General features: G+C 55.7%; 1 protein-coding gene across 2 annotated transcripts; it reads left to right on the forward strand.

Annotated features, from left to right (window-relative positions):
* The first annotated feature begins 970 nt into the window (after window positions 1-970).
* KRT80 (keratin 80, type II) lies at window positions 971-23928 on the forward strand. 2 transcript variants are annotated; one of them, XM_012002237.1, is made up of 9 exons: window positions 971-1375; window positions 7388-7596; window positions 12016-12076; window positions 12371-12466; window positions 19209-19373; window positions 19803-19928; window positions 20523-20743; window positions 21227-21282; window positions 21383-23928. In XM_012002237.1, exons 1-9 carry the CDS (start codon window positions 1076-1078, stop codon window positions 21415-21417), a joined length of 1269 nt encoding a protein of 422 aa, XP_011857627.1. In that variant the 5' UTR covers window positions 971-1075; the 3' UTR covers window positions 21418-23928. The 2 variants fall into 2 exon arrangements, with proteins under 2 accessions (XP_011857627.1, XP_011857618.1); XM_012002228.1 differs by having other exon boundaries at window positions 21418-23928.
* Window positions 23929-25015: the final 1087 nt, after the last annotated feature.

The raw sequence follows: 25015 nt of genomic DNA on the forward strand, positions 1-25015 counted from the left end.
GTCTTTTCTGTTTCTACTTCACAGATGGTGTAAAAGAGGTCAAAGGAGGCAGAGAAGAGAAAGAAGAATAGGGAGGAAAGAGTGTGAGGAAGGCAGGGATTCTCATTGCCCCAGAGCAGAGCTGCATTCGGCCATACCCATCGCCCTGCTAGACTCAGTGCCTGGAAGGTAGCACCATTGATTGAGGCCAACTTTGTCCCCTGTCCTCTACCATGTGCTTTGTACATGCTATCTCCCGTGAGGTGGGTGTTTTCAAATGAAGACAAAAGTCAAGTAACGTGCCTGAGATCACATGAGTGGTAAGCAGCCCAGCTGAGTCTTGAACCAGGTCTCACGTTTCCAATGCTGAGAGCTCCTTGGCCTTGACCATCTATGTCCTCCCAGCCTCTGAGACAGTGGGGTGTACACAGTAGGTCCTCAGTCAATGCCAGTTAACGTGAAGGAAGGAAGGAAGGGAGAGGGGGTAGAGAGAAAGGGGAAGATAAGCCAGGGAGACTCTTTGGCAGCTAGAAAATAAATCATAAGTGCTGTTTTCCAGTGCCAGGCTGGCACCGTGCCCAGGATAGCTGCCCTACACTCAGGAGCTCAAGGCCTATGCTTGCCTCATCTTTTCCAGAAGTATGTGAGCCCAGATACGTCAGCCTTCAGGTATGCAGTGAGGTCTGCGGTGAGGCGATCTCTCTTCTCTCCTTCCTCCTTGAATGGCCTTCCTTTTGCCAACTCCCCACCCCCAACCCACCCGGCCAGCCCAGCCTTTGCCCCATCCCCAGAGCTAGGCCTGCTTTCTTGGGGGCAGGGGGCTATGGACCAGCCCCCTAAGCAGTGCAGATCCCTGTGGGGAGGGAGACCTACATGCTGCTGGGGGAGGGGCGGGAGCACCACATCATCCAACAGGTTGGTCAGGCTGGGAGGCGTCCCGCCCTCCTGCAGCTAATGAGCACTGTGCGACAGGTGTCTGCTCCTCAGTCCCCAGCCTGCCCCAGCTGTGACCAGAGCAACCAGAGCCCGCCACCCGCTGCACTCCCAGGCTCACTCACTCAGCCCCCGGGCCCTCCTGCTTCCGGCCGGGGGCGCCATGGCCTGCCGCTCCTGCGTGGTTGGCTTCAGCAGCCTCAGCAGCTGTGAGGTGACCCCGGTGGGCAGCCCCCGGCCTGGAACCTCCGGATGGGACACCTGCGGGGACCCCGGGCTGGGCTTCAGCTCCCGCAGCCTCACAGGCTGCTTGTCGGCTGGCACCATCTCCAAGGTGACTGTGAACCCCAGCCTGCTGGTGCCCCTGGACCTCAAGTTGGACCCCGCTGTTCAGCAGCAGAAGAACCAGGAGAAGGAGGAGATGAAGGCCCTCAATGATAAATTTGCCTCCCTGATTGGCAAGGTGAGCACAAGTGGGGGGGGTCCCAAATATGAAGGGCTGCCAGGCCCGGGCAGGTAGCCAAGCTCTGTGTTTCCCTGAGCATCGATCACTGCGCCCCACCCCTGCACCCAGCCAATGGGGAGATGGCACTGCTAACCCGGCAGCCTAGCTCTGAGCAGAGGCTGGGGGAGGGAAGTCCCTGATCCATCCTGGCATGTGGGGAGAAAGGGACCCCAGGATGGCCTTTGAGGGATGTCTTGATAATATGCTGCATGACCTGGGGTCACCCACCACCTAGACAGGGACTGGGAAGGACCACCTAGTGTGGCCAGGGGTGCCCTCTTGCAGGAATGGCTGATGGAGACGTGCTCTGCGGTCCTACTCTGAGGCAGGTGGACAGGGGAGATGGCCTCCCAGGCTCCACGCTCCTGTTTATCCCTCAAGCCTCTGGTCCCGCAGCATCTCTCTCAGCTGCCCCAGTCAGAAAAGCCAGCAGGATGGACGGGGTGTGTGGGGCTGCGGCCCAGACTGCCGCAAGTGAGGGTGCAGCTCGGGTGTCAGGAGATAGGAATGCAGGGGACAATGCCTCAAGTCAGAACAGGGTAGCCAGCTGGGCCTTCCTGCACCCTGCACCCCGCCTGACTGCAGGGAGTGTGGCCTCAGCATCACAACCACCCTTCCCAGACTCCACTGTCCATGGCCTGCAACAGGTCTGGGGTACTTGTGTCCATCTCCGCTCCCAGGGCAAGGGAGCTCCCAAGGAAGTCCTATCCACTTCCCAAATCTGTTCTTTACTCATCTTCTCCAAGAAACTCCTCCTGACTCTGCACCCTCCTGCACCCTCAAGAATAATCATGACAGTATCAGCTGCTATCGGTTAATTGCTTACTATGTGCCAGGCACTGTGCTGATGCTTTTCACATTTATCTGTATTTCTCTCAACAACCTTATGGGAGAAGACAATTTTATGTCCATTTCACAGATAAGGAAAACTGCACATTTCTGACCCTCCCAGTAAACCAGAGGTCCAGCCTTCAGCCCCTGGCTCCGTCCTTGTCTGCTCTTGGCCTCTGATTCTGTGTTCCTCTGCACGTTGCTGGTCTCTCCCATGAAGTGGGAGCTCACAGAGAGGGGCAGAGGGAAGAAAGTAACATGCATTGAGCATCTACCTGTGCCTCGCCCTCTGAAGGAACTTTGCAAATGCAATGACATTCAAGCCACACGGCTACCCTGCAGTGGTTGTTATTTTTCCAACCGTGCAGATGAGGAAACTGAGGACCAGCAAGGCTAAGTGCCTTGCCCAAGGTCACACAACCAACAAATGGTGGTCTGGATTTGAACTCAGGTCTGTTGAGACACGAAGTCAGTGGTCTCTGTGGTGGGAATCTTTTCTTTCCCTCTTCCATTCATGTGCCTAGACCAGAGTTTCATCATCCACACCTGGGGTACCCCTGGGTACCCAGAGGGGAAGGACCACTGTCCACTGAGGCAGAACATCCCTTCCCCCAGCCCTAGCTGCACAGAGCCCTGCATTGCTGGGCTGGTTCTCCCTCTAAGAGCAGCCCAGCTGCCCCGGGGAGGCAGGTCCCTACAGAGCCAGCTCCTCACCAAACCCAGTTTCATCCTTTAGAAGGAATGCTTCACTGAGCTATGTAATTTGGCTCAGATGGGTGATTTTTCTCCCCCAAACACCAGCACTGATATCACCCTGTGCCACTGCCACGGGGATGGGGGGATGTAAGCCCAGGGAGGAGGCCCTCGGGGTTGGGGTCCTGTGCCTAGAGACCAGGGCAATGCCCTTGAAGTTCTTTAGCAGAATTGGAGCCTCCCAACCCTTAGCCTTGACCTTGAGATGGGGTGCCCTTCAGGGTGGGACACAGGGAGCTGTGGGTACCGACCCTGTGGGGGCCCTGGTTGCAGGAGCTCTGCCCCAAGGGGTCCCAGCTGACCCTTCAACTCTATGAAGAAGATCTATTAGTCCCACCCTCCTTGCCTCCTTGTGGAGGCTGTGAGGGCCCAGATGGAAGCAGGCAGCGGTTAAGATGTGAAATCTGGAGCAGCATTGCGGGGTTTAAATCCCCGTCCACCACTGACCAGTTGTGTTATCTCGGGCAGATTATTTAATCTCTCTGTGCCTCAGCACACATTAGGTTAATGGGCTCATCAGAATCAAATGGGAGAATTTTTGAAAAGCAGTTAGAACATACCTGGTACATGTTAAGTGCATTATAACTGTTAAATAAAAAATTAAATAAATGGGTCTGGCCCAGGGAGCAGCTAGAACCCAGTTAGCCCCTTCCAGGCAGGAGCATGGAGAGGAGGTGGGGAGAGGCCCCCTGCGGGATAGAGGAGTGAAGGGACTCAGTGGGCAGGGGGTACAACGCAGGGCTGTTGAGCAAGGTATGGACTTAGAGGAAGGACTGGGGTGAGATGCCATGATCAGTGGGCAGGGGCTCTGGGCAAAGAGAGGAGAGGGGTGGGGGCCCTCTGAGGAACTGAGAGGAACCAGGGAGCAATGAGGAGGAGCAGAGACTTTCAGAAGGTGGCAGAGGCCCTGGAGCAGTGTGGTTTCTTCAACTTGCTGGCTGCGTTTTCCTGGGCAAGCCATTTACCCTCTCTGTGCCCCAGATTCCTCTGCTCTGCTCTGCTCTGCTCTGCCAGTGGCCCTGAGCTCATCCCAGCAGAATGACTGGCAAGGTCACAGTCATGAGATGAAGGGGGATGAAGAGAAGCAGCAGCAGCAGAAGAGGCCAGGGGAGGCAGGGAGGGAGCAAAGCCGACCTCCAGCAGAGGCTGCTGGCTGGGCTTCTTGCCTTCACGCACACATGGACAACAGAGGGGATGGAGACGGAGGTAAGAGGCAGGACTGCCTGAGGTCATCCTGGGGAGGCTGTAGAGAGGGAACCCATGAGCAGTGGTAAAATGCCTGGAGACAGAGGGATGGAGACAATGTCTTCACCAAGGCCTGTGTGACCTCTGGAAGAACTGAAGTCAGCCATCCCCCTGCCTGTATGCAGAAAAGCACAAACCAGCCACTCCTGATGAGGCTGTGAGGCTCCCTGGCCAAAGCCAACGTCTGGCTGAAGGCCGGGGATTCAACGGCCCCCGCTGAGGAACACTACCTGTGTGGCCCAGAGGCACTCCCCTATAAGCTGGGGACCTGCAGCCTCTAAGATGTCCGGCCTGTCTCCCTCCAGGAGCTCCAGTTTAGACTGCTCGGTTTCCCCTACAAAACAGGTCTCTCCCCTAACCTCAGCCCCAACCTGGCCCTACTTTTCAACTGGGCTTCAGTTTCTTCATCTGTAAAATGGAGAGGTCCCTGCTACAGCTGCTACGGTATGATCTAAGGGCAGAGGGCCAGGCAGAGCAGAGAGGAGGAATCAGAGGTGAAGACTCGACAGTTTTCCTGGGTTGGAGCAATTAACCTGGCACCTCTCAGGGCGCCAGGATTATCAGCCCTCCCTAGGTGTTTGTTCTGAGAGGGAGGAGCCTTTCTACAAGGAAGGTCCCAGGTGGGGGATGAGTTTCCATCCCCGCCCACAGAGACAACCAGAGACTCCCCCAAGGGCAGCAGAAAGCAGGGGGCTGTCCCTAATCCCCTAAGACACAAATGCCTTCTAGCTGGACTGGCTGGCCAAACACACACCATGTTCCAGCGAGCTAGTGCTGAAGCATAGGGAATTGAGGTTAGACAGTAGGAAGAACTTCCTGGTGTGAAGATTTATCTGCTGCTCATGGGTGGAGGAAGGAGCCTCACATCTCTCCTCTCACTCCACCCTCAGTGTAAACATGGAGCTCCTGCTTGTCAAAACGGAGGCAAGGTGGGGTGAACAGATACCTGCCCCCCCAACGCTCCCTCTCACACACACAAGGCAGGGCAGAAACCCTCTTGACCTCCATCCCTACTGAACCTGTTTGGCTGTGAGTACAGCAGAGAGCAGGATTAAGGTTGGCTTCGAGTAGAATCTACCAGTACAGGTACGCAGGGGAATGGCAGCCCACAAACACCGTCAAACGCCATCATCCAGTATTCCCGCTGGCATCGTCTGCTGTGAATGCCGAAGGATCGTCAAAGCACTTCAGGGAAAACAAGGACACCCTGAAGAAGCAGAGCAGAGAGAGAGGGGCTGGCCCCACCTGACCCTTCGGGAGCCCACGAAGGTGCAGAGTAGGCAGTGGCTGTCAGATGGGGTTGTCTGGGAAGCTGGACCACCAAGTTGCTTTGAGACCCTGGAGAAGTCACTTGACACCCCTGGCCTCCATTGCCTCCTCTGTAAATGAAGGACCCAGCCCAGCTGATCCAAAAGGCTGCTGGCAGCTTTTTCAGGCTACGATTCTGGGAGCCTGGGCCAGCAGCACCGCCAGTGGCAGGAGAAGGCCCAGCTACTCACCTGTGACCATAGGGAGCATCACTGGGCTGGTTATCACAACATCCTCATGACAAACCACCCACACTGACGGGAGCCAGGCCCCAGCCAGGCCTCCAACCTCATGGCCTACCCTCATGGCCTATCCCTGGCACCAAGGGAGTAGAGGCCCCAAGGGGGAGCAGATGGCTTCCAGTGTGATGGGGAAAGTGGTGGGTCAGGACAAATGGGAAACAGGTAAACTGGGGGCCTTTCAAGATATGAGTCATGGAGGGCTTCCTGCAAGAGGGAGCTGGAAGAACAAATGGGGAGGAGGGGAGGGCCTGGTGATGGGAAGGAGAGTAGAGAGGACAGGCAAGGGTGGGGAGGAGGGAGGCAGGGGGAGCCCCAGGCTGAGCTGGGCTGGACTGGGTTGAAGGAAGGGAGGACCGCGCAGGACCCTGCCAGCAAGAGGCATATGGGAGGCAGAGTTTGAGAGGTGCAGCAGGGCTCAGAGCCCTTCCAGGGTTTCACCGCGAGGCAAAACTGTCCTTAACTGGAGGCAGAAGCCAGCCCACAAAGGGCAGCCGGGATCCCAGGGCCCACAGTGACTCCAGCAACATACAGGAGGCATGTGTCACAGTGGTTAAAAGGTTCTAAACCCAAAGTGCCTGGATTCCAGGCCTGGCTCTGCCACTCGCTAATTTTGTGACCTTGGGCGAGTTCCATCACCTCTGGTTTCCTCATCTGTAAAATGCAGCTTATAATAGTACCCACCCATGGGGGTGCTGCAGGATTTCATGGGTCAAGCGTGTAGAGCAAGGCCTGGCACACAGCAGGGGCCACATGAGCACTCGCTGTTGGTCCCATCCCAAAGCACATCCCCAGGTGTCCCCGCAGTCCCATGGCGAGAGTGGTGGGTCAGGACAAAGGAGAAGCAGCTAAACTGAGGGCCTCGGTGCTGGAGGGAAGAGGGGAGTCTTTCAACATGAGTCACAGAGGACTTCCTGCAGGAGGGAGCTGGAAGAACAAATGGGGAGAGCAGAGGCCTGGTGATGGGAAGGAGAGTAGAGAGGACAGGCAGGGTGGGGAGGAGGCAGGGAGAGTCCCAGGCTGAGCTGGGCTGGACAGGGTGGAGGGAAGGAGAGGACCGCTCAGGCAGGTGTTATCACTCCTAACTTCTAGCTGGGGAAACTGAGGTTCAGAGAGGCTGCGTCGTTGAGAGGATGAGCGCTTAACCACAGTACTAACCAGGCCCTACCCTGCTGAGTTTCCAAGACAAGATGAGACCACGCTTGTCGTGGCGGGAAGGGGGCAGATGGGCCTCTGACACCCCATGTTCCCTGGGATCCCCCCGCCCCAGCCCCAGGCAGGCACGGAGAGCCTGTCGCATGCTTGGCACTCTCACACCCTCATCCCCCCTTCCTCTGCCAGCCCTGCCCTGCCCTCGCCTGGAAACCTTTGCTAATTGGCTCCACCTTGCTCTGATCCTGTCCTTATCTTACCATCTTCAGTTTTAACAATCAGTCATTGGAGGTGCATTCTGCTGAGTGAGGGCCCTGGGTGGTGTGCACAGATGAGCTGCCACTTCCCAGGGAGTCCCCCGCGGGCTCTTGCTGGTCAGCCCGGGGCCTCAGCCCCCGACTGGTCCACACCTGACCCATTCACCGCCCTCCTGCTCTCCCAGGTGCAAGCCCTGGAACAGCGCAACCAGCTGCTGGAGACACGCTGGAGCTTCCTGCAGGGCCAGGACTCAGCCATCTTCGACCTCGGGCATCTCTATGAGGAATACCAGGGCCGGCTGCAGGAGGAGCTGTGCAAAGTGAGCCAGGAGCGGGGGCAGCTGGAGGCCAACCTGCTGCAGGTGCTGGAGAAGGTCGAGGAGTTTCGAATCAGGTACACAGAGCCCCATGGGAGCCATGAGCAAGGCCTGAGGGCTGGGAACAAGCTGTCCTAAGACGGGAGGCACTTAAGCCAGAGAAAGAGGGAAGATGTTCTGGAACATTTCTTTACCTGAGACGTTTATTGAGGGACTGGTATGTGCCAGGCAGTATTCTAAATACTGAGGATATGGCTGTGAACCTACAGCCGCCCCCTCCCTAATAGCGACCCTTAAAACAAAGTGAATCTTGTGCTGGCTCCCAGTGAACCCCTGCGCCTGCTGGCCCTTGGGCATCATCATAACCCACACCCCTGCCTCGAGCAGCCGCCCCCTTGCACCTGTGGACACACTTGCTCTTGCCCACACATTGCTCTGGCAATGGGAAATTACGTCACTAACTAGAACAGATGGGTTTCTGCTTTAGATGTGGCTTTAGATTTTGATCTGGATTGGGTTGGAAAGGAGAGGAAAGCCACGGGGAAGCAGGCAGGGCATGGAAAGAGTGGGTTTTATTTGAGTAGAGAAGCAATGCACACCGGACATCAAGGTAGACTTGGAATCAGACAGAAAAGGAAAACAGCCCCAGTATGCAAGGTGCCTTTACAACTGAGTGGGGCAGACAGACAGACAGACAGACAGCTGCTGGGCAGTATATTTGAGCATTTATGGGCCCCCGCTTGGGCATTAGACCAGGATGAGGTTTAATCTTCACCCTCACCCGTCACTAGCTTTGTGACCTCCAGTAAGTGGCTTAATATCTGAACCTCAGTTTCTTCCTGTGTGAAGCGGGAATGATTATGGTCGATGCCAACCTAAGGTAGGTATCTAACCTAAGGAGGAAGTTGAGAGTGTGGCACGGTGACTGGCAGTTATAAATGGCAGCTTTTCTATCCTTAGAACGCTGAAGTTCTCAGCACACAGCAGGTCTTTGACACAGGTTTGCTGAACTGAATGGGCCAGTCTAAAGGGGAAGGCTGGTCACTTGGGCTGCTTAGAAGAGAGGTGACCCTCTCTGGTCAGGTAGTGGGCGGGGCTTCAGCAACACGGAGCCTGAGGCAGAGGAGAGCGGCTGTGCCCCTGTGCCCACCTCCTGGGTCTGGTCTACTTGCAAGGAGACCTCCAGCCAGGGTGAGGCGAGGACAGGGCAGGCTGAACCTCTGGCCTCCTCTCCTGCAGTGCTGCCGCCCAGCCCCAAACCCTGCCAATCTGAGGTGAGACCTGCAACCTCCAGAGCAGCTGACCAGGCAGGCTGGAGGGTGGAGAGCACCTGTCCCATCCGGGAGTCCAGAGACCTGAGCTGTCTGGACTCCAGAGGCTGAGTTTACCCAACGCCTCTCCCCAGCCCTGACCTCCCAGGCCTAGGGAAACACACAGGGCAGCTGACCACCCGCCCCAAGAGGCCCAGCTTCCCAGCGCCTGGCCACGACCGGGCAGTCAGGGCAGTTCACTAGAATCTGTGACCCACTTCCCTGATCCCTAGTAGATCTTCGGCCCTCAAAGGATCAGAGAATGCCAGAGCTAGAGGAAGTCCTGGATCCTCCTTTTACAGGGAAGGAAACAGACCCAGAGAGGGCAGGGCTTGTCCTCAGTTACACAGCCTTGCATGCTAAGTCCCATCCCTAACCCCAGCCAGCCACTGGGTAAGGCTGCTCCCACGAGCTCCGCCAGATCACGTCCATGGAAGCACTTTGTAACTGGAAGTCCTATACACACACTACCTGTTGTTTTAATCTGGCTCAGCCCCCTCATTTGGCTGCCGCCTGATTTCTATCTGCCTGCTACCTGACTGTACTGCTTAGGCTGAGCCTCTCTTCCTCTCTCTGGGTAGGGAACCCACCCGAGTTAGGAAGGAGAGACTGGGCAAACAGCCTAGCTGGAGGGCTTCTCGGTCTTCAGGCCAGAGCCAGGGGAGCTAAAGCCTGGCTGTGCAAAGCCTAGGGCCCCCAGGAGCCAGGAGATGCCAGGCCAAGCCCCAGTAGGGAAGGGCTGTGCCCTGTCTCTACAGAGCCGATGAGATCAGCCTCACTCCCAGAAATAAACAAGTTGGGGGCAGGGGCGGTGCAGGTGTGACAAGCTAAAAAAGTCCTGAGAACGGGTTTGGGAATTGGTGGCTGACAGACTGGCAGAGGATTGGGAGTGGAATAGCGGACCTAAGCCTCTATGGGGATGGAGACTTCTGAAGGCTTTGAAGTAGCAGAAACCCCAAGGATCAGCAGTCTACCCCTCCTGTTTCCTAAGGACAAAGCAGAGGCCCAGCAAGGGGAAGCAACTTGCCCAAGGCCACACAGCAAGTGACTCAGAGATGCCACATACAGCTGTGCAAACTGTGCGCTCCACAAGAGTACATGATTCAGGCGGTGGATAGGGGTTGAGATCCAGCCAAGCATCAGACCACGCAGGCTGGTACAAGGTCAAACAGCCCATGAGGAAGGGGGCTTTTTTCTAATTGGCATAAAGCCTGGAGATGAAACAGTGTTGGCGTTAAGGGGACTGGCTCCAGACTGGAACCCATCATCCAGCCTCAGCCCAATGTTCCCCACTGTCCTCTCCCCTGGGGCTCAGGGCTTGCTCCCACCCCACCCACAAAGCACACCTAGAGGTCCAGGGTCAAGGCAGACCTGGCCTAGCCAGGATACTGTGAGGACGGCCCCTCCAGTCCCCTTACTCCTGGTGTCCTTCTCTGCCAGGGGAGGTTTCCCAGGGCAGCTGCCAGGCCACTAGTCTCCCTCAACTCACCCTGCTTATGTTCCCCCAGGCAGGGTGAGTGGCAGACAGCCACCTGTGCTCTGCCGCGAGGCTTCCTGAGGCCAAAGCAGAGGGGCTGAGCCCCAGCAGGTGCTGCCCCCGCTGCAAGCACTCTGTGAATTGCCCCACTTAATTGTCACGGCATCACGTGATCATGGCTGAGGCACACAGGAACGCACCCCAGGACACAGCTGGTTAGCAAGGAAGCCAGGATTTCAGCCCAAGTAGCCTGGCTCTAGTCCCCTTGCTTCATCAGCACACTCCAGGAGCCCCCAGCCCTCTCTTGAGCCTCCATTTCCTCATCTGTAAAATGAAACTAATGGGACTTCCCTAACTGGGTGCTTTGAGGGCCACAGGAGATAGTGCAGGTGAAGCACTCAGCACTTGTCATTCCCCACTCAAGTCCCATTTAGTTCTCTCTGGGAATGCCTAGACAGCAAAACATTCTCCCCAGCCTGCTCCTCTGCCCCGCCCCCAGGACCTATACCATCAGAGCCCCAAACAGACTCTTAGCAGCCAAGGCAGTGGCCAGGGAGGGTGTGGGCCCCGGCACACTGAGACCAGAAACGCATGTGTCCTGCCGTTGGGTCCACACCCCTCAGCTCCTCGGGTGGGCTGGTGGGAAAGAAGGCATGAGGGGCGCCAGATACAGCCAGCTCAATGGGTGATGAGTGACGGGGCCCTGCTGGGAGGCCAGGGCCTGAGGTAGGCAGGCGGCTGTAATTAGAGCTGCCTGTGATACAGGCATTCCCCGAACAGGAGGGAAAAAAACAGAAGCTGCTGAATCCCCACGACCACTGGGGCCAGTAAGAAGTCTGGAGCCAGCAGACACCCACCCCGGGGACTAAGACAAATGTCTTGACTGGAGGAAGAGGGTCGGGCCAGGGATCTGGGGGTCCCCTCCTCCCCATCCAGTGATGTCCTTGTTCCAAACACAAGGTGGGAGTGAGTAAGGAGAAGTCCAAACTGAGAAGAGCATTATTGTGCTTTGTTGAGTATGGCCTGTAGCCTGTAGCTGGCTGTCACTGCGTCAGGAGTGGGTTTTGTCAGCCCCCTGTACACGTGGGCACACGCATACCCCTTAGAGGCAGGAAGCCAAGGGAGGAGGGGTGATGCAACTTGCCCAAAAACACACTGGAGGTCCAGCTGACAGCAAAGTTCACACTCTTCCCATCCTCCCTTTGGAGGGAACACAATGGGTTAGTGTCCTACCAGCTCACAAAGCAGAGGGGAGGTGGCTGGGGCTGCAGGGAAGGCATGGAGGTGGGAGAGGTGAGGGGTGAGCAGGATGCTCCCAGCGGACTTGATTGAACCTGAGATTGTCAGGGAAGGAGGTCAGGTAAAGATGAGGGGACAAAGTGCCAGGGTGAGGGGCTGCACAATCAGGGAGGCCTCCTGGAGGGGGTTGGGTGTGGAGCAGAGCCAGGAAAGGGCAGAAGCCGCTGGGAGAGGACGGGGTCATCAGGAGGGAGTGAGGAACTGGAAACCAACGCCAGGAGGTTGTGGGGGGAGAGACAGAGAGAGGACTTGTCATAGAAGACGCAAGAGGGAGAAAGATGGGCTGCTTTTTTCTAACTGGCAAAGAGACCCCAGGTGGGATAGCAGAGGCCCTGAGCCCCAACCAAGGGGTGTTCACCAGGCCCAAGCCCCTACCACATCCAGCTGAGCAACACCTCTCTCCCTCCCAGGTATGAGGATGAGATCTCCAAGCGCACAGACATGGAGTTCACCTTTGTCCAGCTGAAGAAGGTAGCCTGCCCAGCCTGCCCCAGGGGCTCCTTCCCATGGGCCCTGGGCCTTCTTTCCCTCCAGATATCCTATTCTCCTTTATGCCCAGTCAAAGCCCTCAGAGGCTTAAGTCCCAGGACCAACAGACAGACAGGGAGATACCCCCATCCCCATCCAGCTCTTTTTTCGAGGCTCTGAGCCAGATCTCCTCTGGAATCACCCCCACTCTCACCCATGAGGCAGTCCCCCCAGCCCACTCCTGCCCGGGGACCCTCCATTCCCTCTCCCACCATTCACCGCTGCTCCCAACCCCAGGACCTGGATGCAGAGTGTCTTCGTCGGACTGAACTGGAAACCAAGTTAAAAAGCCTGCAGAGCTTCGTGGAGCTGATGAAAACCATCTATGAGCAGGTGAGTGAGATGGGGCCAGTGTCCCGCCAAGCCCAGAGCTGGCTGGTCCATGGGTAAAGGACTCAGGGGAAGCACAGCCATTCGGTGGGGCATGGAGACATGGAGACTCCAACAGTCACTTACGATTTCCAGGCCCAGCATAATAATTTCCTAAACCCCTTCCTGTGATTATGTCAATAACCCTGCCTGACTCCTGGCCATTCATCTCATGGAACATGGGCCGGTTCCATGAGATGAATACAGAAGAACTGTATCTTTGTGTGCTAGAGTACTGAGGGCATGTGGGGGACCAGGTGCCTCAGACAAGGGTCGGGAGGCTGGCCTCAGGAGCATGGAACCCAGGGGCCTGGAACAAGCATTCTGATTGAACTGATCTCTCTCTCTATTTCCTGCAGCCTAAACCACAGCACTCACAGTGCTAGTTCTGATAGGCCTGCCTTTCCCTCTTCCCCATTTTTGGCTAATGACCTAGTAAATGGAGACAATGGAAACATTTGCATTTGTTTCCTAAGTCCTCAGTGGGGCCTAGTGTACAAGGGCCCAGAACAGCGTAGTATGTGTCAGCACAGCCATCAAATGGGCACGGCCGCTGGCTTCGGGACACCACTCCTCCATGCCAACTGCTGACTCCCAGGCGCCCTTCAGGATAGGAGTCCTCCTCTCCACACCGCTTCTTTCAGGGATGGGGAGGTTCAGGGGTGACACTCCTGGGCTAAAGTTCCTTCCACAGAGGTCTTCAGTTCAGCTAGGAGCAGGCAGCACCACTGTTGGGGATAACAGGGCTTGGCCACCTAAGTGCTGCACACTGCTGGTGCCAGGCTATGGCAGTGCAGCTAAGGTCAAGGCCGAGATCAAAGTCACCACCACAACTTACAGATTCTGCTAAAATGGCCCTGTGATCTGCTGACCACAGCTTCATGGCTGCATCCTGTGGAAAGGAAGACCGGGCCTCATGGCCCTGTCATGGGCCACACGCCTTTCCAGTAGTCCCAGCCTCCAGCTGGGGCCTCCGTGGAACTAAGTCTTGTTTGTGGCCACGAGATGTAGCATAGCAGAGAGAACAGCAAACCCTTTGGAGCAGCAGGAAGGCAGCCGTCCCAGGCAGTCTGCTCTCCCCACAGCCCTGAAAAGCTTCCTGGCCCTAGCAAATCCCCCCACAGCCAGGCCAAGTGCTGTGGGGCTGACCAGGGCACCATGCCCACTAGCTGGGTGGGAACTGGGCTAGGGGCCCCTCTGCCCAGACTCACTGTGGGCTTGTGCAGCCCGGGCAGGCATCAGCAGGGCCATCTCGCATCTCCACTGGGCTGGATCTCTGCCATCCTTGGGCCTCCACCCACTCGTACTGCCTCTGAGAGGCTGAGCCCATGGGTGGGTGCAGATTCTGCCGAGCCTAGGTGGAGTGCAGATTCTGAAACCCGAGCCCAGCGTTTCTCCACCTGCTCACTGATGTCTCGGCAAGCTCAGAGCTCAAGCTGTAAGCCAGGATGCAGGCCCTGCAGCTGTAGAGACATAACTGGAAGAAGGCTGGGCATAACCAGTGATATTCCTGAGCATTGCCCAGTCGTACCCCACAAGACTTCTTGGCCCCCGCCCCAGTAGCCAGGCCTGTGGGTTCCCTTTGGATTTTGCAGTCCTTGGGCCCCAATCCCAACTTGGCCTTTTTTTTTACTATTTCTGTGACTTTAGGCAAGTCATTTCTCCTCTCTGTACCTTAGTGTCCTTATCCGTAGCATGGAGAGAGTAACAGCACCAGCCTCATAGGGCTGTGAGGAGGACTCAGCCCACTCATTCATTTAACAAATGTTTATTGCATGCCTACTAAGTGCCAGGCACTGATGCCACAGCCTGGGCAAGCTCCCTTCTCTCAAGGAGGGCATGACTTAGCTGAGAGAAGTCATAAGCAAGTCAGCAAATATCTGGACAAGATGGCTTTGCAGGGTGACAGATTCTGGGATGCAAAGACACCGGGTGCTGCACTGGAGCTGGAGGGAGTGGAGAGCCTCAGAGCCCATGGGCAGGGCCTCTCAGAGGCAGTACCCTCCCCAAGAGTGGCAGAGATCCAGCCCGGTGCAGACTGGAGACGGCACAGAATTGCTATGCAAAGCCCCTAAGGCAGGAGGGAGCCTGGCGATTAAAGGAAAAGAAAGAAGCCTCCGGTCAGAGCACAGGGCAGGGTGGGAGCCTCGGGTCAGAGAGCACCTCATAGACTTGGCTCACGACTCGGACCTCATTCTGAGTGTGACAGGCAGCCTCCAGTGGGCACTGGGGCTGGGTGGCACACAGCGGGTTTCAGGTGTGGTTGTGCTATCCTGAGCCTGCCACGGAGAAGGGCCTGCGGTGAAGGCAGTAGGGGCCAGGGCACAACAGCAGTTATTATTACTTTTGGGAGCAAAAAGATGGGGTTGAAATTGGAGGTTTGCCTTTCTCTCCATACACTGCTGCAGGCTAAGAGGGCAATGCTGACTCTTTGCCAAAAATATTCCCCACACCAGAGGGTGTCTAACTCAGTGTTGTCTGATAGAAATGTGAACTGCATATGTAATTTTAAGTTTTCTAGTTGCCACATTTTAAAATAACAGAAAAAATAATTTTAATAATATATTTTATTTAGCCCAATATATCCAAAATATAATTATTTCAACATCTACCTCATTGGACAGAGCAGCTCTGAGCAAAGACTGTGCCAGCCACGTCTGCCTCAGGTGGAAGAATACGAGTGGCCCAGGAGGCCCCGATACTCTAGTTTCAGCTTTGGAGCAGACACCAGATCAGAAATATAGGCCCACACCTGTGTCCCAGAAAACAGCCCTCTCCTCTCTCCAAAACACATGTGTGTGCACACATACACGTGCACACACACACACACGGCCAGGATACATTCTGAAAAGCCCTTCCCAGCCAACTGAGCAGCGGCTCATGGCCATGATCTGCTCAGATCGCATCTGCTGCAAACCCTCTGCCTCTCTCCTCGGGGGCACAGGCTGGAAGGGTCCCCCGCAATTTCTGAGACACAGTACAGCTCCCAAGTGTGTTTGGGCCTGGCTGCATCCAGTTGGAATGCCACCTACCCCACCCCTACACTCTGGCTCCAGGGAGATTAGCTGTGGAATCTGCTGACAACCCCCTGCAGCCAGGCACACCTCGAGGGAGGCCCATCCCTGCAGAGAGAAGCCAGTGCTGCCTAAACTTCTGCATGGAGGCTGCCCCAAGACTAGGCTGCTCTGCCTCTGGACACTTCGTCCCAGCTTTATCACTATTACCAATTACCATAATAGAGAATCCTTAACTACTGTTTAGTGAGCACCTAATATATTCCAGACACTGTGCTAAGTACTTTCCAGTCTTAATCTCAGTTAACCCTCACGACGACTCTATGAAGTAGGGATAATAATTAAGACAGCACAGATTTTGAACAGCTGGGATTTGAATCCTGGCTCAGTAACTGTGGGAACTGGAGCAGGCTATTTTATCTCTATATGCCTCAATTTCCCCATCTATAAAATGGGGACAATAATAGCATCTACCTCACTGGGCTGTTGTGAGGATTTTTTTTGTTAACATATCCTAAAATACTTAGAACAGTAACTGACACATGGTATGCATTCAATAAACATGAGCTGTTTTCAGCTCTATAATTAGATCCATTTTACAGATGAGAAAACCAAGGCTTAGACACATTTAAAAACTTGACCAGGGTTACTCAACTAATAAGAAGGGATTGGCCGGGCGCAGTGGCTCACGCCTGTAATCCCAACACTTTGGGAGGCCGAGGCAGGTGGATCACCTGAGGTCAGGAGTTCAAGACCAGCCTGACCAACATGATAAAACCCCGTCTCTACTAAAAATACAAAATTAGCTGGGCATGGTGGTGCATGCCTATAATCCCAGCTACTTGGGAGGCTAAGGCAGGAGAATTGCTTTAACCCAGGAGGCGGAGGTTGCAGTGAGCCAAGATTGCACCATTGCACTGCAGCCTGGGCAACAAGAGTGAAACTCCGTCTCAAAAAAAAAAAAAAAAAAAAAAGGAAGTGATGGTATTCAGTGTCCAGAGCCATTAGCGCTACATTTTACTCTCCAACACTGTTACTCCATAAGAGTCACGATCTACCCTGACGTGGGGAACACAGTGAGGGTGCTCACACGCACAGCAGCCTCCTAAGGGAAGCCCTGAACTGGACTTTGGCTTAATTCTTAACCATTTGGAGGCTCACGTGCTCTGCAGGGGGCCCATCCCATGGGGCACCTCCACACCACACAGCCAGCATTGTCATACTCTCTGCAGCCCGGCAGGGGCCTGCATGTCTGAACAGGTCTGTGGATGTTCTGAATGCTCCATTTCCTGCTTTTGTTTACCAAGCTCCTGCTTAGCCTGCCTCATTCCAGAAAATGTCTGGCCAGTCTTTTCACCCGGACTGGGAAGTCCTACTATAGCGCGTCCTCACAGTGCGCTGGCCTTTCCTGGGGCCATAACGAATGCCAAGTTAGGCCCTCCTGTAGAAGCACACTGGAGGGCTCTATCTGGGGCCCCCCACCCCCACTGATGCCCACAATGTGTCAACCAAAACAGCCTCAAAGCTGCAACTCTGAAACTGTCCCCAGCCAAGCCCCAGCCAGGGTGCTGGTGCCACATGGGAAATGTCGGCTAGTGACTGGGGCAGGAGAGGTGGGGCTATGGTAACAATTGATCTTATTCTGGCACGGGTTGAGCCTGCTTTTCCCAGAGATTTATATTTTCATCTGAAGATCAACCAAAACCCCCAGCAGGAGACACGCAAGGGCAGCTGGCCACTGAGCTCAGGGTCCTGCCAACTCCAGGGCAGAGATAGGCTGTCCCCCAGAGGGGCTTCCGAATGCCTGCCACTTCCACACCATCCTTGTCACCACGAGGTGCTGGTGGGCAGAGTCAGTTCCCAGATAGGCCTTTGCGGCTGCCCACGCAGCCCTAGCTGGCCCCTCATCCCTGTTGTCTACAGTTCAGAAGTCCAGCCTCTGCCTGAGACAGAAACCAAAGGCCTCAGCACAAACTCTCTGAGCAGAAAGAGGGACAGAGGATCAGGAGGGAGCCCAGAGTTAAGAACCAGGATCAGAACACAGTCAGGAGCTAAAAAGCTGAGCCTGGATCCCAGCAGGCATCTAGGTGCACCAGCCAGTTTTCAGGAAATATTGGGGCCGGAAGAGCACATTGAACATTGGCACAGGGTACAACAATCAAACCCAGCTGTGGGGACTCCGCAAGGCAGACAGCCAGTGTGTTCAATAATAACAACGGCAAAGAACAAAAAAGAGAGAAATGGAGATTACAAGAGACCTAGAGACATACGGACCAACTGCAGTGTACAGGCCTTGTTTGGATCTTGATTCAAACAAACACGTTTAAAAAATTATGAGGCGGTGAGCAAAATGGGAACGCTGACTGAAATTTGATGATTGAAATAGGGGTCGGGGTGGACTGTAAATGCCAGAAGGAGCACGTGTGTCTGCGCCCAACACCCACCTCCTGCCTGGCCCCCTCCCCGCCATCAACTCACTCGGCACAATGCTCGGTTGACTCCCCTTGCTCCTCCTTCCCACAGGGAGGCCCTACCCTTTTCAGCATCTCCAGGGTACGCAACCCAGGGCCCTTTGCAGCCTCTAGAGATCCCTGGTCCCACCTGCCTCCCTACACACCCCTGAGCATTCTGGCTAGAAAGCTGCAAGGCTGTGGCCAGGAGAGAAAGCTGGCCTGGGGCCAGAAAGACAATGAAGAAGGTGTCAGCCCCTTGTCTCCATACGCTAAAGGAGCGTCACAGCAGCAACAGCAGCAGTTGCTCTGGGGCCCACCCTGCCACTCACCGCTGTCTCCACAACATCTTTGTACCTCAGTTTCCTCCTCTGGGGCCGCAGCAGTGCCAGCCTGGTGAGGATGTGTGGAAAGCGCTCAGCACACAGTCCAGCCTGTAGGGAATTCCTCGGGGAATGGTGGGTTTTACCATTTCCAGAAGTCTCCAGGGATAGGGAGGAGATGGTGAAAATATTGTGGTCGTCCAGGCAATGTCCCTTGGCTAGAGAGGGAGCGGGCAGTGAGTCTCCAGGGAGACCCTGAAGTCAGCACCAAGGCTGCGCCCAGGCCCCTCACAGGCTGTTGGCTTTCAGTGGGGCCGGGAAAGGGGAGTACAGGTTTGTCAGCCGCCAGCCCTCCCCAACCCTGGTCACTCACTTGCTTCCCTCCCAACATTTACCAAATGAACTGAGGCACTCCTTTCCCAGACACAGGGACTCAGAGATGAACACGGCTCTGCCAGGCTCACAGGGAGCTCCTTGCCCAGTGGGAGAGGCAGAGCTGCACCCCACAGCACAAGAATAATGAAACAGTGAACAGAGGGGCCCAATTCACAGCCCCAGAGCCTGACTTCTCGGGCCCTTTCCCATCAGCCAGGAGGAGGCTATCCCTCCTGGGGAGAGGGCAGCAGGGCGGGCAGTGGGGAAGCTTGCGGGGTAGCTTTTAGAACCTACAGTCCCAGCCTGCCCTCCACTCAGAGAGGAGGACCGTGGGTGGGTGAGCAGTGGGCAGTGAGCTGCCTTCTGAGAGTCCTGGCTGGGGAGACATAGCAGGGAGGCATTCGGTCTTCCATCATCTCTCCAGAGGGACAGGAAGGGAGCAGCTCCACTCCCTGCTCACCCCGGGGACAAAGGGACTGTGTGGGACTGAGGGTCCTTGTGCCCTCCCCACCAGCCCTGAGCCCCCACACCTGTGCCCGGCCAGGAGCTGAAGGATCTGGCAGCACAGGTGAAGGATGTGTCGGTGACCGTTGGCATGGACAGCCGCTGCCACATCGACCTGAGCGGCATCGTGGAGGAGGTGAAGGCCCAGTATGACGCCGTCGCGGCTCGCAGCCTGGAGGAGGCCGAGGCATACTCTCGGAGCCAGGTGGGGCTGACCATGCAGGGCAGGAGAAGCAGCCTGGACAGCTCTCTGGGTGGCAGGAAGGGGTGGACTGGTGATGGCTGAGGTTGCCTGCAGCTCTCTGTCCTGAGAGTCTATGAGAGAGGAATGGAGAAGCACAGGGGCGGGCGGGCGGGGGGAGACCACAGAAGCTGGTCTGTGCCCTCCAGGAGTTCGAGGTGGTGCTGTTATCAGCAATGCCAGGCCAGATGTGGGCATGGGGCTCAGCTAGGGCAGCCAGGAGGAGGCCACCTAGAAAGTGAGGTGATAGGGGAAGCAGAGGGAGCCTGGCGTGGCGTGGTGGGCTGCAGAGTTGGAGATGGGACTGGGGGGTGCAAGAAAAAGCAGAGGCAGGTAACGGGTGCTGGGAATGGCACTGAGCTGCCCCTCACTGAGACCTCCACGTACCTCCAGCTGGAGGAGCAGGTCACCCGCTCGGCCGAGTATGGGAGCAGCCTCCAGAGCAGCCGCAGCGAGATCGCGGACCTCAATGTACGCATCCAGAAGCTGCGGTCCCAGATCCTGTCTGTCAAGAGCCATGTGAGTATCTGGGGGACGTGGGGAGGAGAGCAGGGAGACACAGTCATGTGTGCTGAATGACCCTGGGTGAGTCGCTTAGCGCCTCTATGCCTCAGTTTCCTAATCTGTCAAATGGGTTAATAGTACAGCCTCCTAAAGTAATTATGAGGATCGTGTGAGCTCCGCATACAAAAATACTCTATAAACTGATCAAGGCTGCTGGAACGTTAGAAACCCCCACACCACGCACACCCAGAGCCCACTGCCTCCCTCCTAGGAGCCCCCCACCAACTACACAGAGAGGAGGGAGTAGAGGCCTAAGTCCCAGCTTCCAGTCAGGACAAACCTTCAGGGCAGGTGCTGCCCCATAAGGACAGCCAGAACAGGCTCCTTTAGTGGCTTGTGGTGCTCTCCGCTGGCCTTGGGAAGGTGCCTCTTCGGGTTGAACTAAACTCCCTCTTGCTGTATGGCAACCAGTTACCACACCCAGAAATGCCATTGCTCAGCCCTCCCTCCCCACACCCAACCCCACCAAGGACAGAGATGACTCCTGGCCCTGGCCTGCTCCTCCTTCCCCTGCTCACAGGCCCTTTCCCTCTGTCCTCCTGGCTGCAGTGCCTGAAACTGGAGGAGAACATCAAGGCAGCTGAGGAGCAGGGTGAGCTGGCCTTCCAGGATGCCAAGACCAAGCTGGCCCGGCTGGAGGCCGCCCTGCAGCAGGCCAAGCAGGACATGGCGCGGCAGCTGCGCAAGTACCAGGAGCTGATGAATGTCAAGCTGGCCCTGGACATTGAGATCGCCACCTACAGGAAGCTGGTGGAGGGCGAGGAGGGCAGGTGAGAGCCAGGGCTGGTGAGGAAGGGCTGGAGGGGAAGGAGGGCTGGAGGCCCAGGCCTACACAAAGTCACTTCTCCTTTCCAACATGATACAGTGAGCCTGGCAGGCCTGGGTTTAAGTCCTGGCTCAGTCACTTACAAACTGGGACCTTGGCCCAGTTCATTTCATCCTGTTTTCCCATCTGGAAAGTGGGCTGATCATAAACATGGTTCACCTGTGGCAGGGATGATTCATGTGATTATGCAGGCAAATGCCTGTCAAAACTCAGTGCTCAGTGCTATTAGCCATTTATGCCATGGAGAGGGGCCAGAGGTCCACAGAGGACAAGCTGGCTAGCCAGGGCCACACAACAGAACAACCCCAGGGCTGGGAGTGACCACCAAGAACTACCCTCCACTTGCCAGCCCCCAGGGCAGTCTAAGCCACAGGCTCCCTTCACATCCCATCATATCCCTCTCCCACCCCCCACCCCTCACCCCCAGGATGGACTTGCCCTCAGCCACTGTGGTCAGCGCTGTGCAGTCCAGGTGCAAAACCGGTGAGTCCTCTTGCCCTGAGAACCCATGGTGGGGTGGGGGTGAGGGTGTAGGGGATCATGATCCTAAAGGCATCATTTTAAGTGGCTCCCAAACCTCCAGCCCCTTCCCTCCCCTACCCCTTATGTTCCCTGTAGCTGCCTCCAGGTCGGGCCTCTCCAAGGCCCCCTCCCGAAAGAAGAAGGGCAGCAAAGGCCCCGTGATCCAAATCACCGAAATGTCAGAGAAGTACTTCTCACAGGAGTCGGAGGTCTCAGAGTGAGGCGACGGGACCCCAGGACCCCCAGGGCACTCCACTGCAGCAGAAGGGACTTAAGCTAGACTCAAGAAAGCAGCTTGGAGCCTCTAGGTTGGGAGGAGAGGCAAAATCTGATACTGAACTGAGAGGGGGGGTTCAAAACTGACTGCTGTTTTGTGGGCTGCCAGGGTGGGAGAGGAGCATCAGCAGCTGCTCAGAGCCACTCCGCTCCATATCAGTATCTCACAGTCCCGTCCTTCCAACCTTCTGGCCAGAGGTTTTCCTGATGGGTGAGCTGGAATTAGGGGTCAGTTTTGTCTCCACCTCCTTGTTCCTCTGAGGCCCCTCCTCCAGCACTGGGCTCTGCCAAGGCCCTTCTGACTCTTGCCCAGTCCTTGACCTTGACTCCTATCTCAAGCCTTGCCTTGCCTCTGCCTTGGAACTGAGACTGGGACCGGCCCATCCACCTATGGGCGGGAGCCGAGGAGGACGATGTGGGCCCTGTCCTGTATCTGGAGTTCCTGGGAAGCCTGGCTGCTGAAGACCCTCTTGGCTTTCCCATGCTCCTTGGGCTCCCCAGAGACCCGACAGTATTATGGAGTGAAGGGAGGAGGGGCCCTGGGTGTTGGGGACCTAAGCCTGGGCCCCAGAGATCAGCCCGAACACCTGCACCCCTCCCTCCTCCTATGGGTCCCTCCCAGTAGGCCACAGTCAGAACTGGACAGGCTGCTCCCAACCAGCTCCTAGCACCTTCTCCGGAAGCTATTCTTGCCATAATCAGCTCCCTGGGAGTGGAAGCCAGATGGCAGCTTGAGATTAGTCAGGAGCATTAGATCTTCCTTTCACCTCCCTGCCATACTGGCATCCTACCAGCCTGGGATCTGAGCTCTCTACCCCCAGCCCAGGTCGTTCCCAGCCCAAACACCTGATTTTGGTGCACCTAGCCCTGGAGACCCCTGGTCCCACCCCTGCCATGAAGCCCCAGGTCTACTTCCCAAGAATCTCACTTCTCAGGGCCTCTGTTCTCCTCTCCATTGGGCCAAATAGCCTTGCCCTCCCCTCCTCGGCATTCATGGAGGAGCCCAGGAACTCCCCACACCTATGGAGTTAGAGCTCCTCCTTTCTCCTCACCCTGTCCCCCTCCTCCCTCCATGCCCATTCCCCCTGCCTCTGGTCGGCCACCAAGAAGGCACAGTCCAGGCAAGTCTGGGAGCTTCCAAGCCCTTGAGGTCCAGCTGTGGGGCCCGAATGACAGCCTTACAAGGGCTCTACCAGAGAGGGAAATTCCACATTCCACCAGAAGACGGGGGTGCTGGCAGGCATACTCCTGTCTCCCCCTCTTGGCTCTCAATGCTGAGGCTTGCAGAGGCATCCCAGTGGCACCAGCCTCCCACTGCACAGCTTCCTTCCCTCCTTCTCTCTCATCTCCCCTCCCTGCCCCTCGCCTCACCTCCTCTTCTAAACTGCATTAGATTCATTCATCTCATTTTCCAGGACATGCTGGCCAGAGGTCTGGGCCCCCAGGCCTGTGGGGAGCACTGGCGGGTTACTGACTCCCCGGCCATGGGAACTCAGATATTCTCATCCCCGAAGTCCCAAAAGAGGGTGCTGATTGGTGCTTTTCCTCAGGCTCTTCATTGGTTTCCAAGGGAGCAAATCCTCAGTGGGGATACAAGATATATAAAGTATATATTATTTTTTCATAACTTATGTGGCTTTTAACTTATTGCTTCCCTTCCTGTTTCTGCATGATCAGTCTGTATGTACTATCTGGATAGATGGCACACGCTCCAGCCCCCTCACCTGATTGGCTATCTTGGGGCCATGTCCCCTTCTCGCTGCCACAGGATGAATAAAGTGTTGAGATTTGTCTATGGAGAAAGCTGTATGTCTATTTTTTATCTCCCCTCTCAGGGCCGGTCAGCCACTGGTCAATCAGGCTGACCATGGAACATTAGGAATTTTCCAGTTAAGGGAGAAAAAGTCCAGGGACCTAGTTATATCTTCAGACCAGTGCAGCTTGGACACACAAAGGTCTCCTGTCTCACCGTCTGGTATGGTTTGGATGCTCGTCCCCTCCAAGTCTCATGTTGAAATGTAATTCCCAGTGTTGGAAGTGGGGCCTGGTGGGAAGTACTTGGATCATAAGAGAGGATCCTTCATGAATAGCTCAGCACCATCCGCTTGGTGATGAGTGAGTTCTCACTCAATTCACGTAGATGTGGTTGTTTAAAAGAGTCTGAGACCTCTCCCCTCCTTCTTGCCATGTGATATGCCTGCTGCCCCTTCACCTTCCACCTTTACTGTAAGCTTCCGGAGGCCCTCACCAGAAGCTGAGCAAATGTTGGTGCCATGCCAGTACAGCCTGCAGAACTGTGAGCCAAAATAAATGTCTTTTCTTTATAAATTACTGAGTCTCAGAGATTTCTTTCTTTCTTTCTTTCTTTTTTTTTTTTTTTTTTTTTGTGTGTGTGTGTGTCTGTGTGTGAGAGACAGAATCTTGCTCTATCGTCCAGGCTGGAGGGCAGTGACCGGATCTCAGCTCACTACAACCTCCGCCTCCCGGGTTCAAGCAATTCTCCTGCCTCAGCCTCCCGAGTAGCTGGGATTACAGGCACCCACCACCATGCCTGGCTAATTTTTTGTATTTTTAGTAGAGATGGTGTTTCACCATGTTGGTCAGGCTGGTCTCAAACTCCTGACCTCAAGTGATCTGCCCGCCTCAGCCTCCTGAAGTACTGGGATTACAGGCGTGAGCCACCACGCTCAGCCAGGGATTTCTTTATAGTGTGTTTAAGAACACACTATAAGCACAGCCAGGCCCCTAGGCTGACTAATACACTGTCCTGCCCCGAGACTACACCAATGTTGTCCTATGTTCCCAGTGCCTCCTGACATATCCAGGCACCACACAGGCTGCTTTAGCTAGCACACATGCCAGGGATTCCCCAGTGGTGGCAGGTTTTCTTCTTAAGCACTTCTGCCCTACTGGGAATTGACACAACCCAGACTGTATTCTGATGGGTATGGGCCCAATCCTGCCAAATCAAATCCCAAGTCAACGCATAAGGATTGAGGACCTCCTCCAAGCCCAGCCTTGTGCTAAGACTCCTCCAAGACAAGGGTCCACCCCTCCACCGCAAGAAGTTCACAGTCAGGCTGAGAGATGAGATATCCACCCAAGGTAGCCACCCTGGACTTCCTCGCCACATGCAGAAGTGGGTGCTATCAAAGGTCAGGGAAGAGAAGGGTTTGTGGAGGGAATCAGGGAATCAGAACAGGCTGCTTAGAGGAAGGGGGACTTCAAGTGAACACAAAGGAACTCAGTTAGGAGACAGACCAAAGGAGGAACAGGTGTCTCAAAGGAAAGGAATAGCGGGAAGGGACGTGGAAGCATTTGTGTCCTGGCCCACCCACTCACCAGCAAGGAGACTTCAGGCAAATAGAGCATTGCTTTCCTCATCTGTAAAATGGGGCACACCCCTTCCCTACTTAAC

The sequence above is a fragment of the Mandrillus leucophaeus genome, unplaced genomic scaffold (assembly GCF_000951045.1).
Source record: "Mandrillus leucophaeus isolate KB7577 unplaced genomic scaffold, Mleu.le_1.0 Scaffold118, whole genome shotgun sequence".
NCBI lineage: Eukaryota > Metazoa > Chordata > Mammalia > Primates > Cercopithecidae > Mandrillus > Mandrillus leucophaeus.

What these genes read in the sequence shown, in the direction of transcription:
- KRT80 (XM_012002228.1), top strand. Translation starts at nt 1,076, where the DNA reads ATGGCCTGCCGCTCCTGCGTGGTTGGCTTCAGCAGCCTCAGCAGCTGT. An exon ending in GTCGAGGAGTTTCGAATCAG is followed by an intron (nt 7,597 to 12,015) that starts GTACACAGAGCC and finishes TCTCCCTCCCAG; the next exon opens with GTATGAGGATGAGATCTCCA. An exon ending in TCCTGTCTGTCAAGAGCCAT is followed by an intron (nt 19,929 to 20,522) that starts GTGAGTATCTGG and finishes TCCTGGCTGCAG; the next exon opens with TGCCTGAAACTGGAGGAGAA.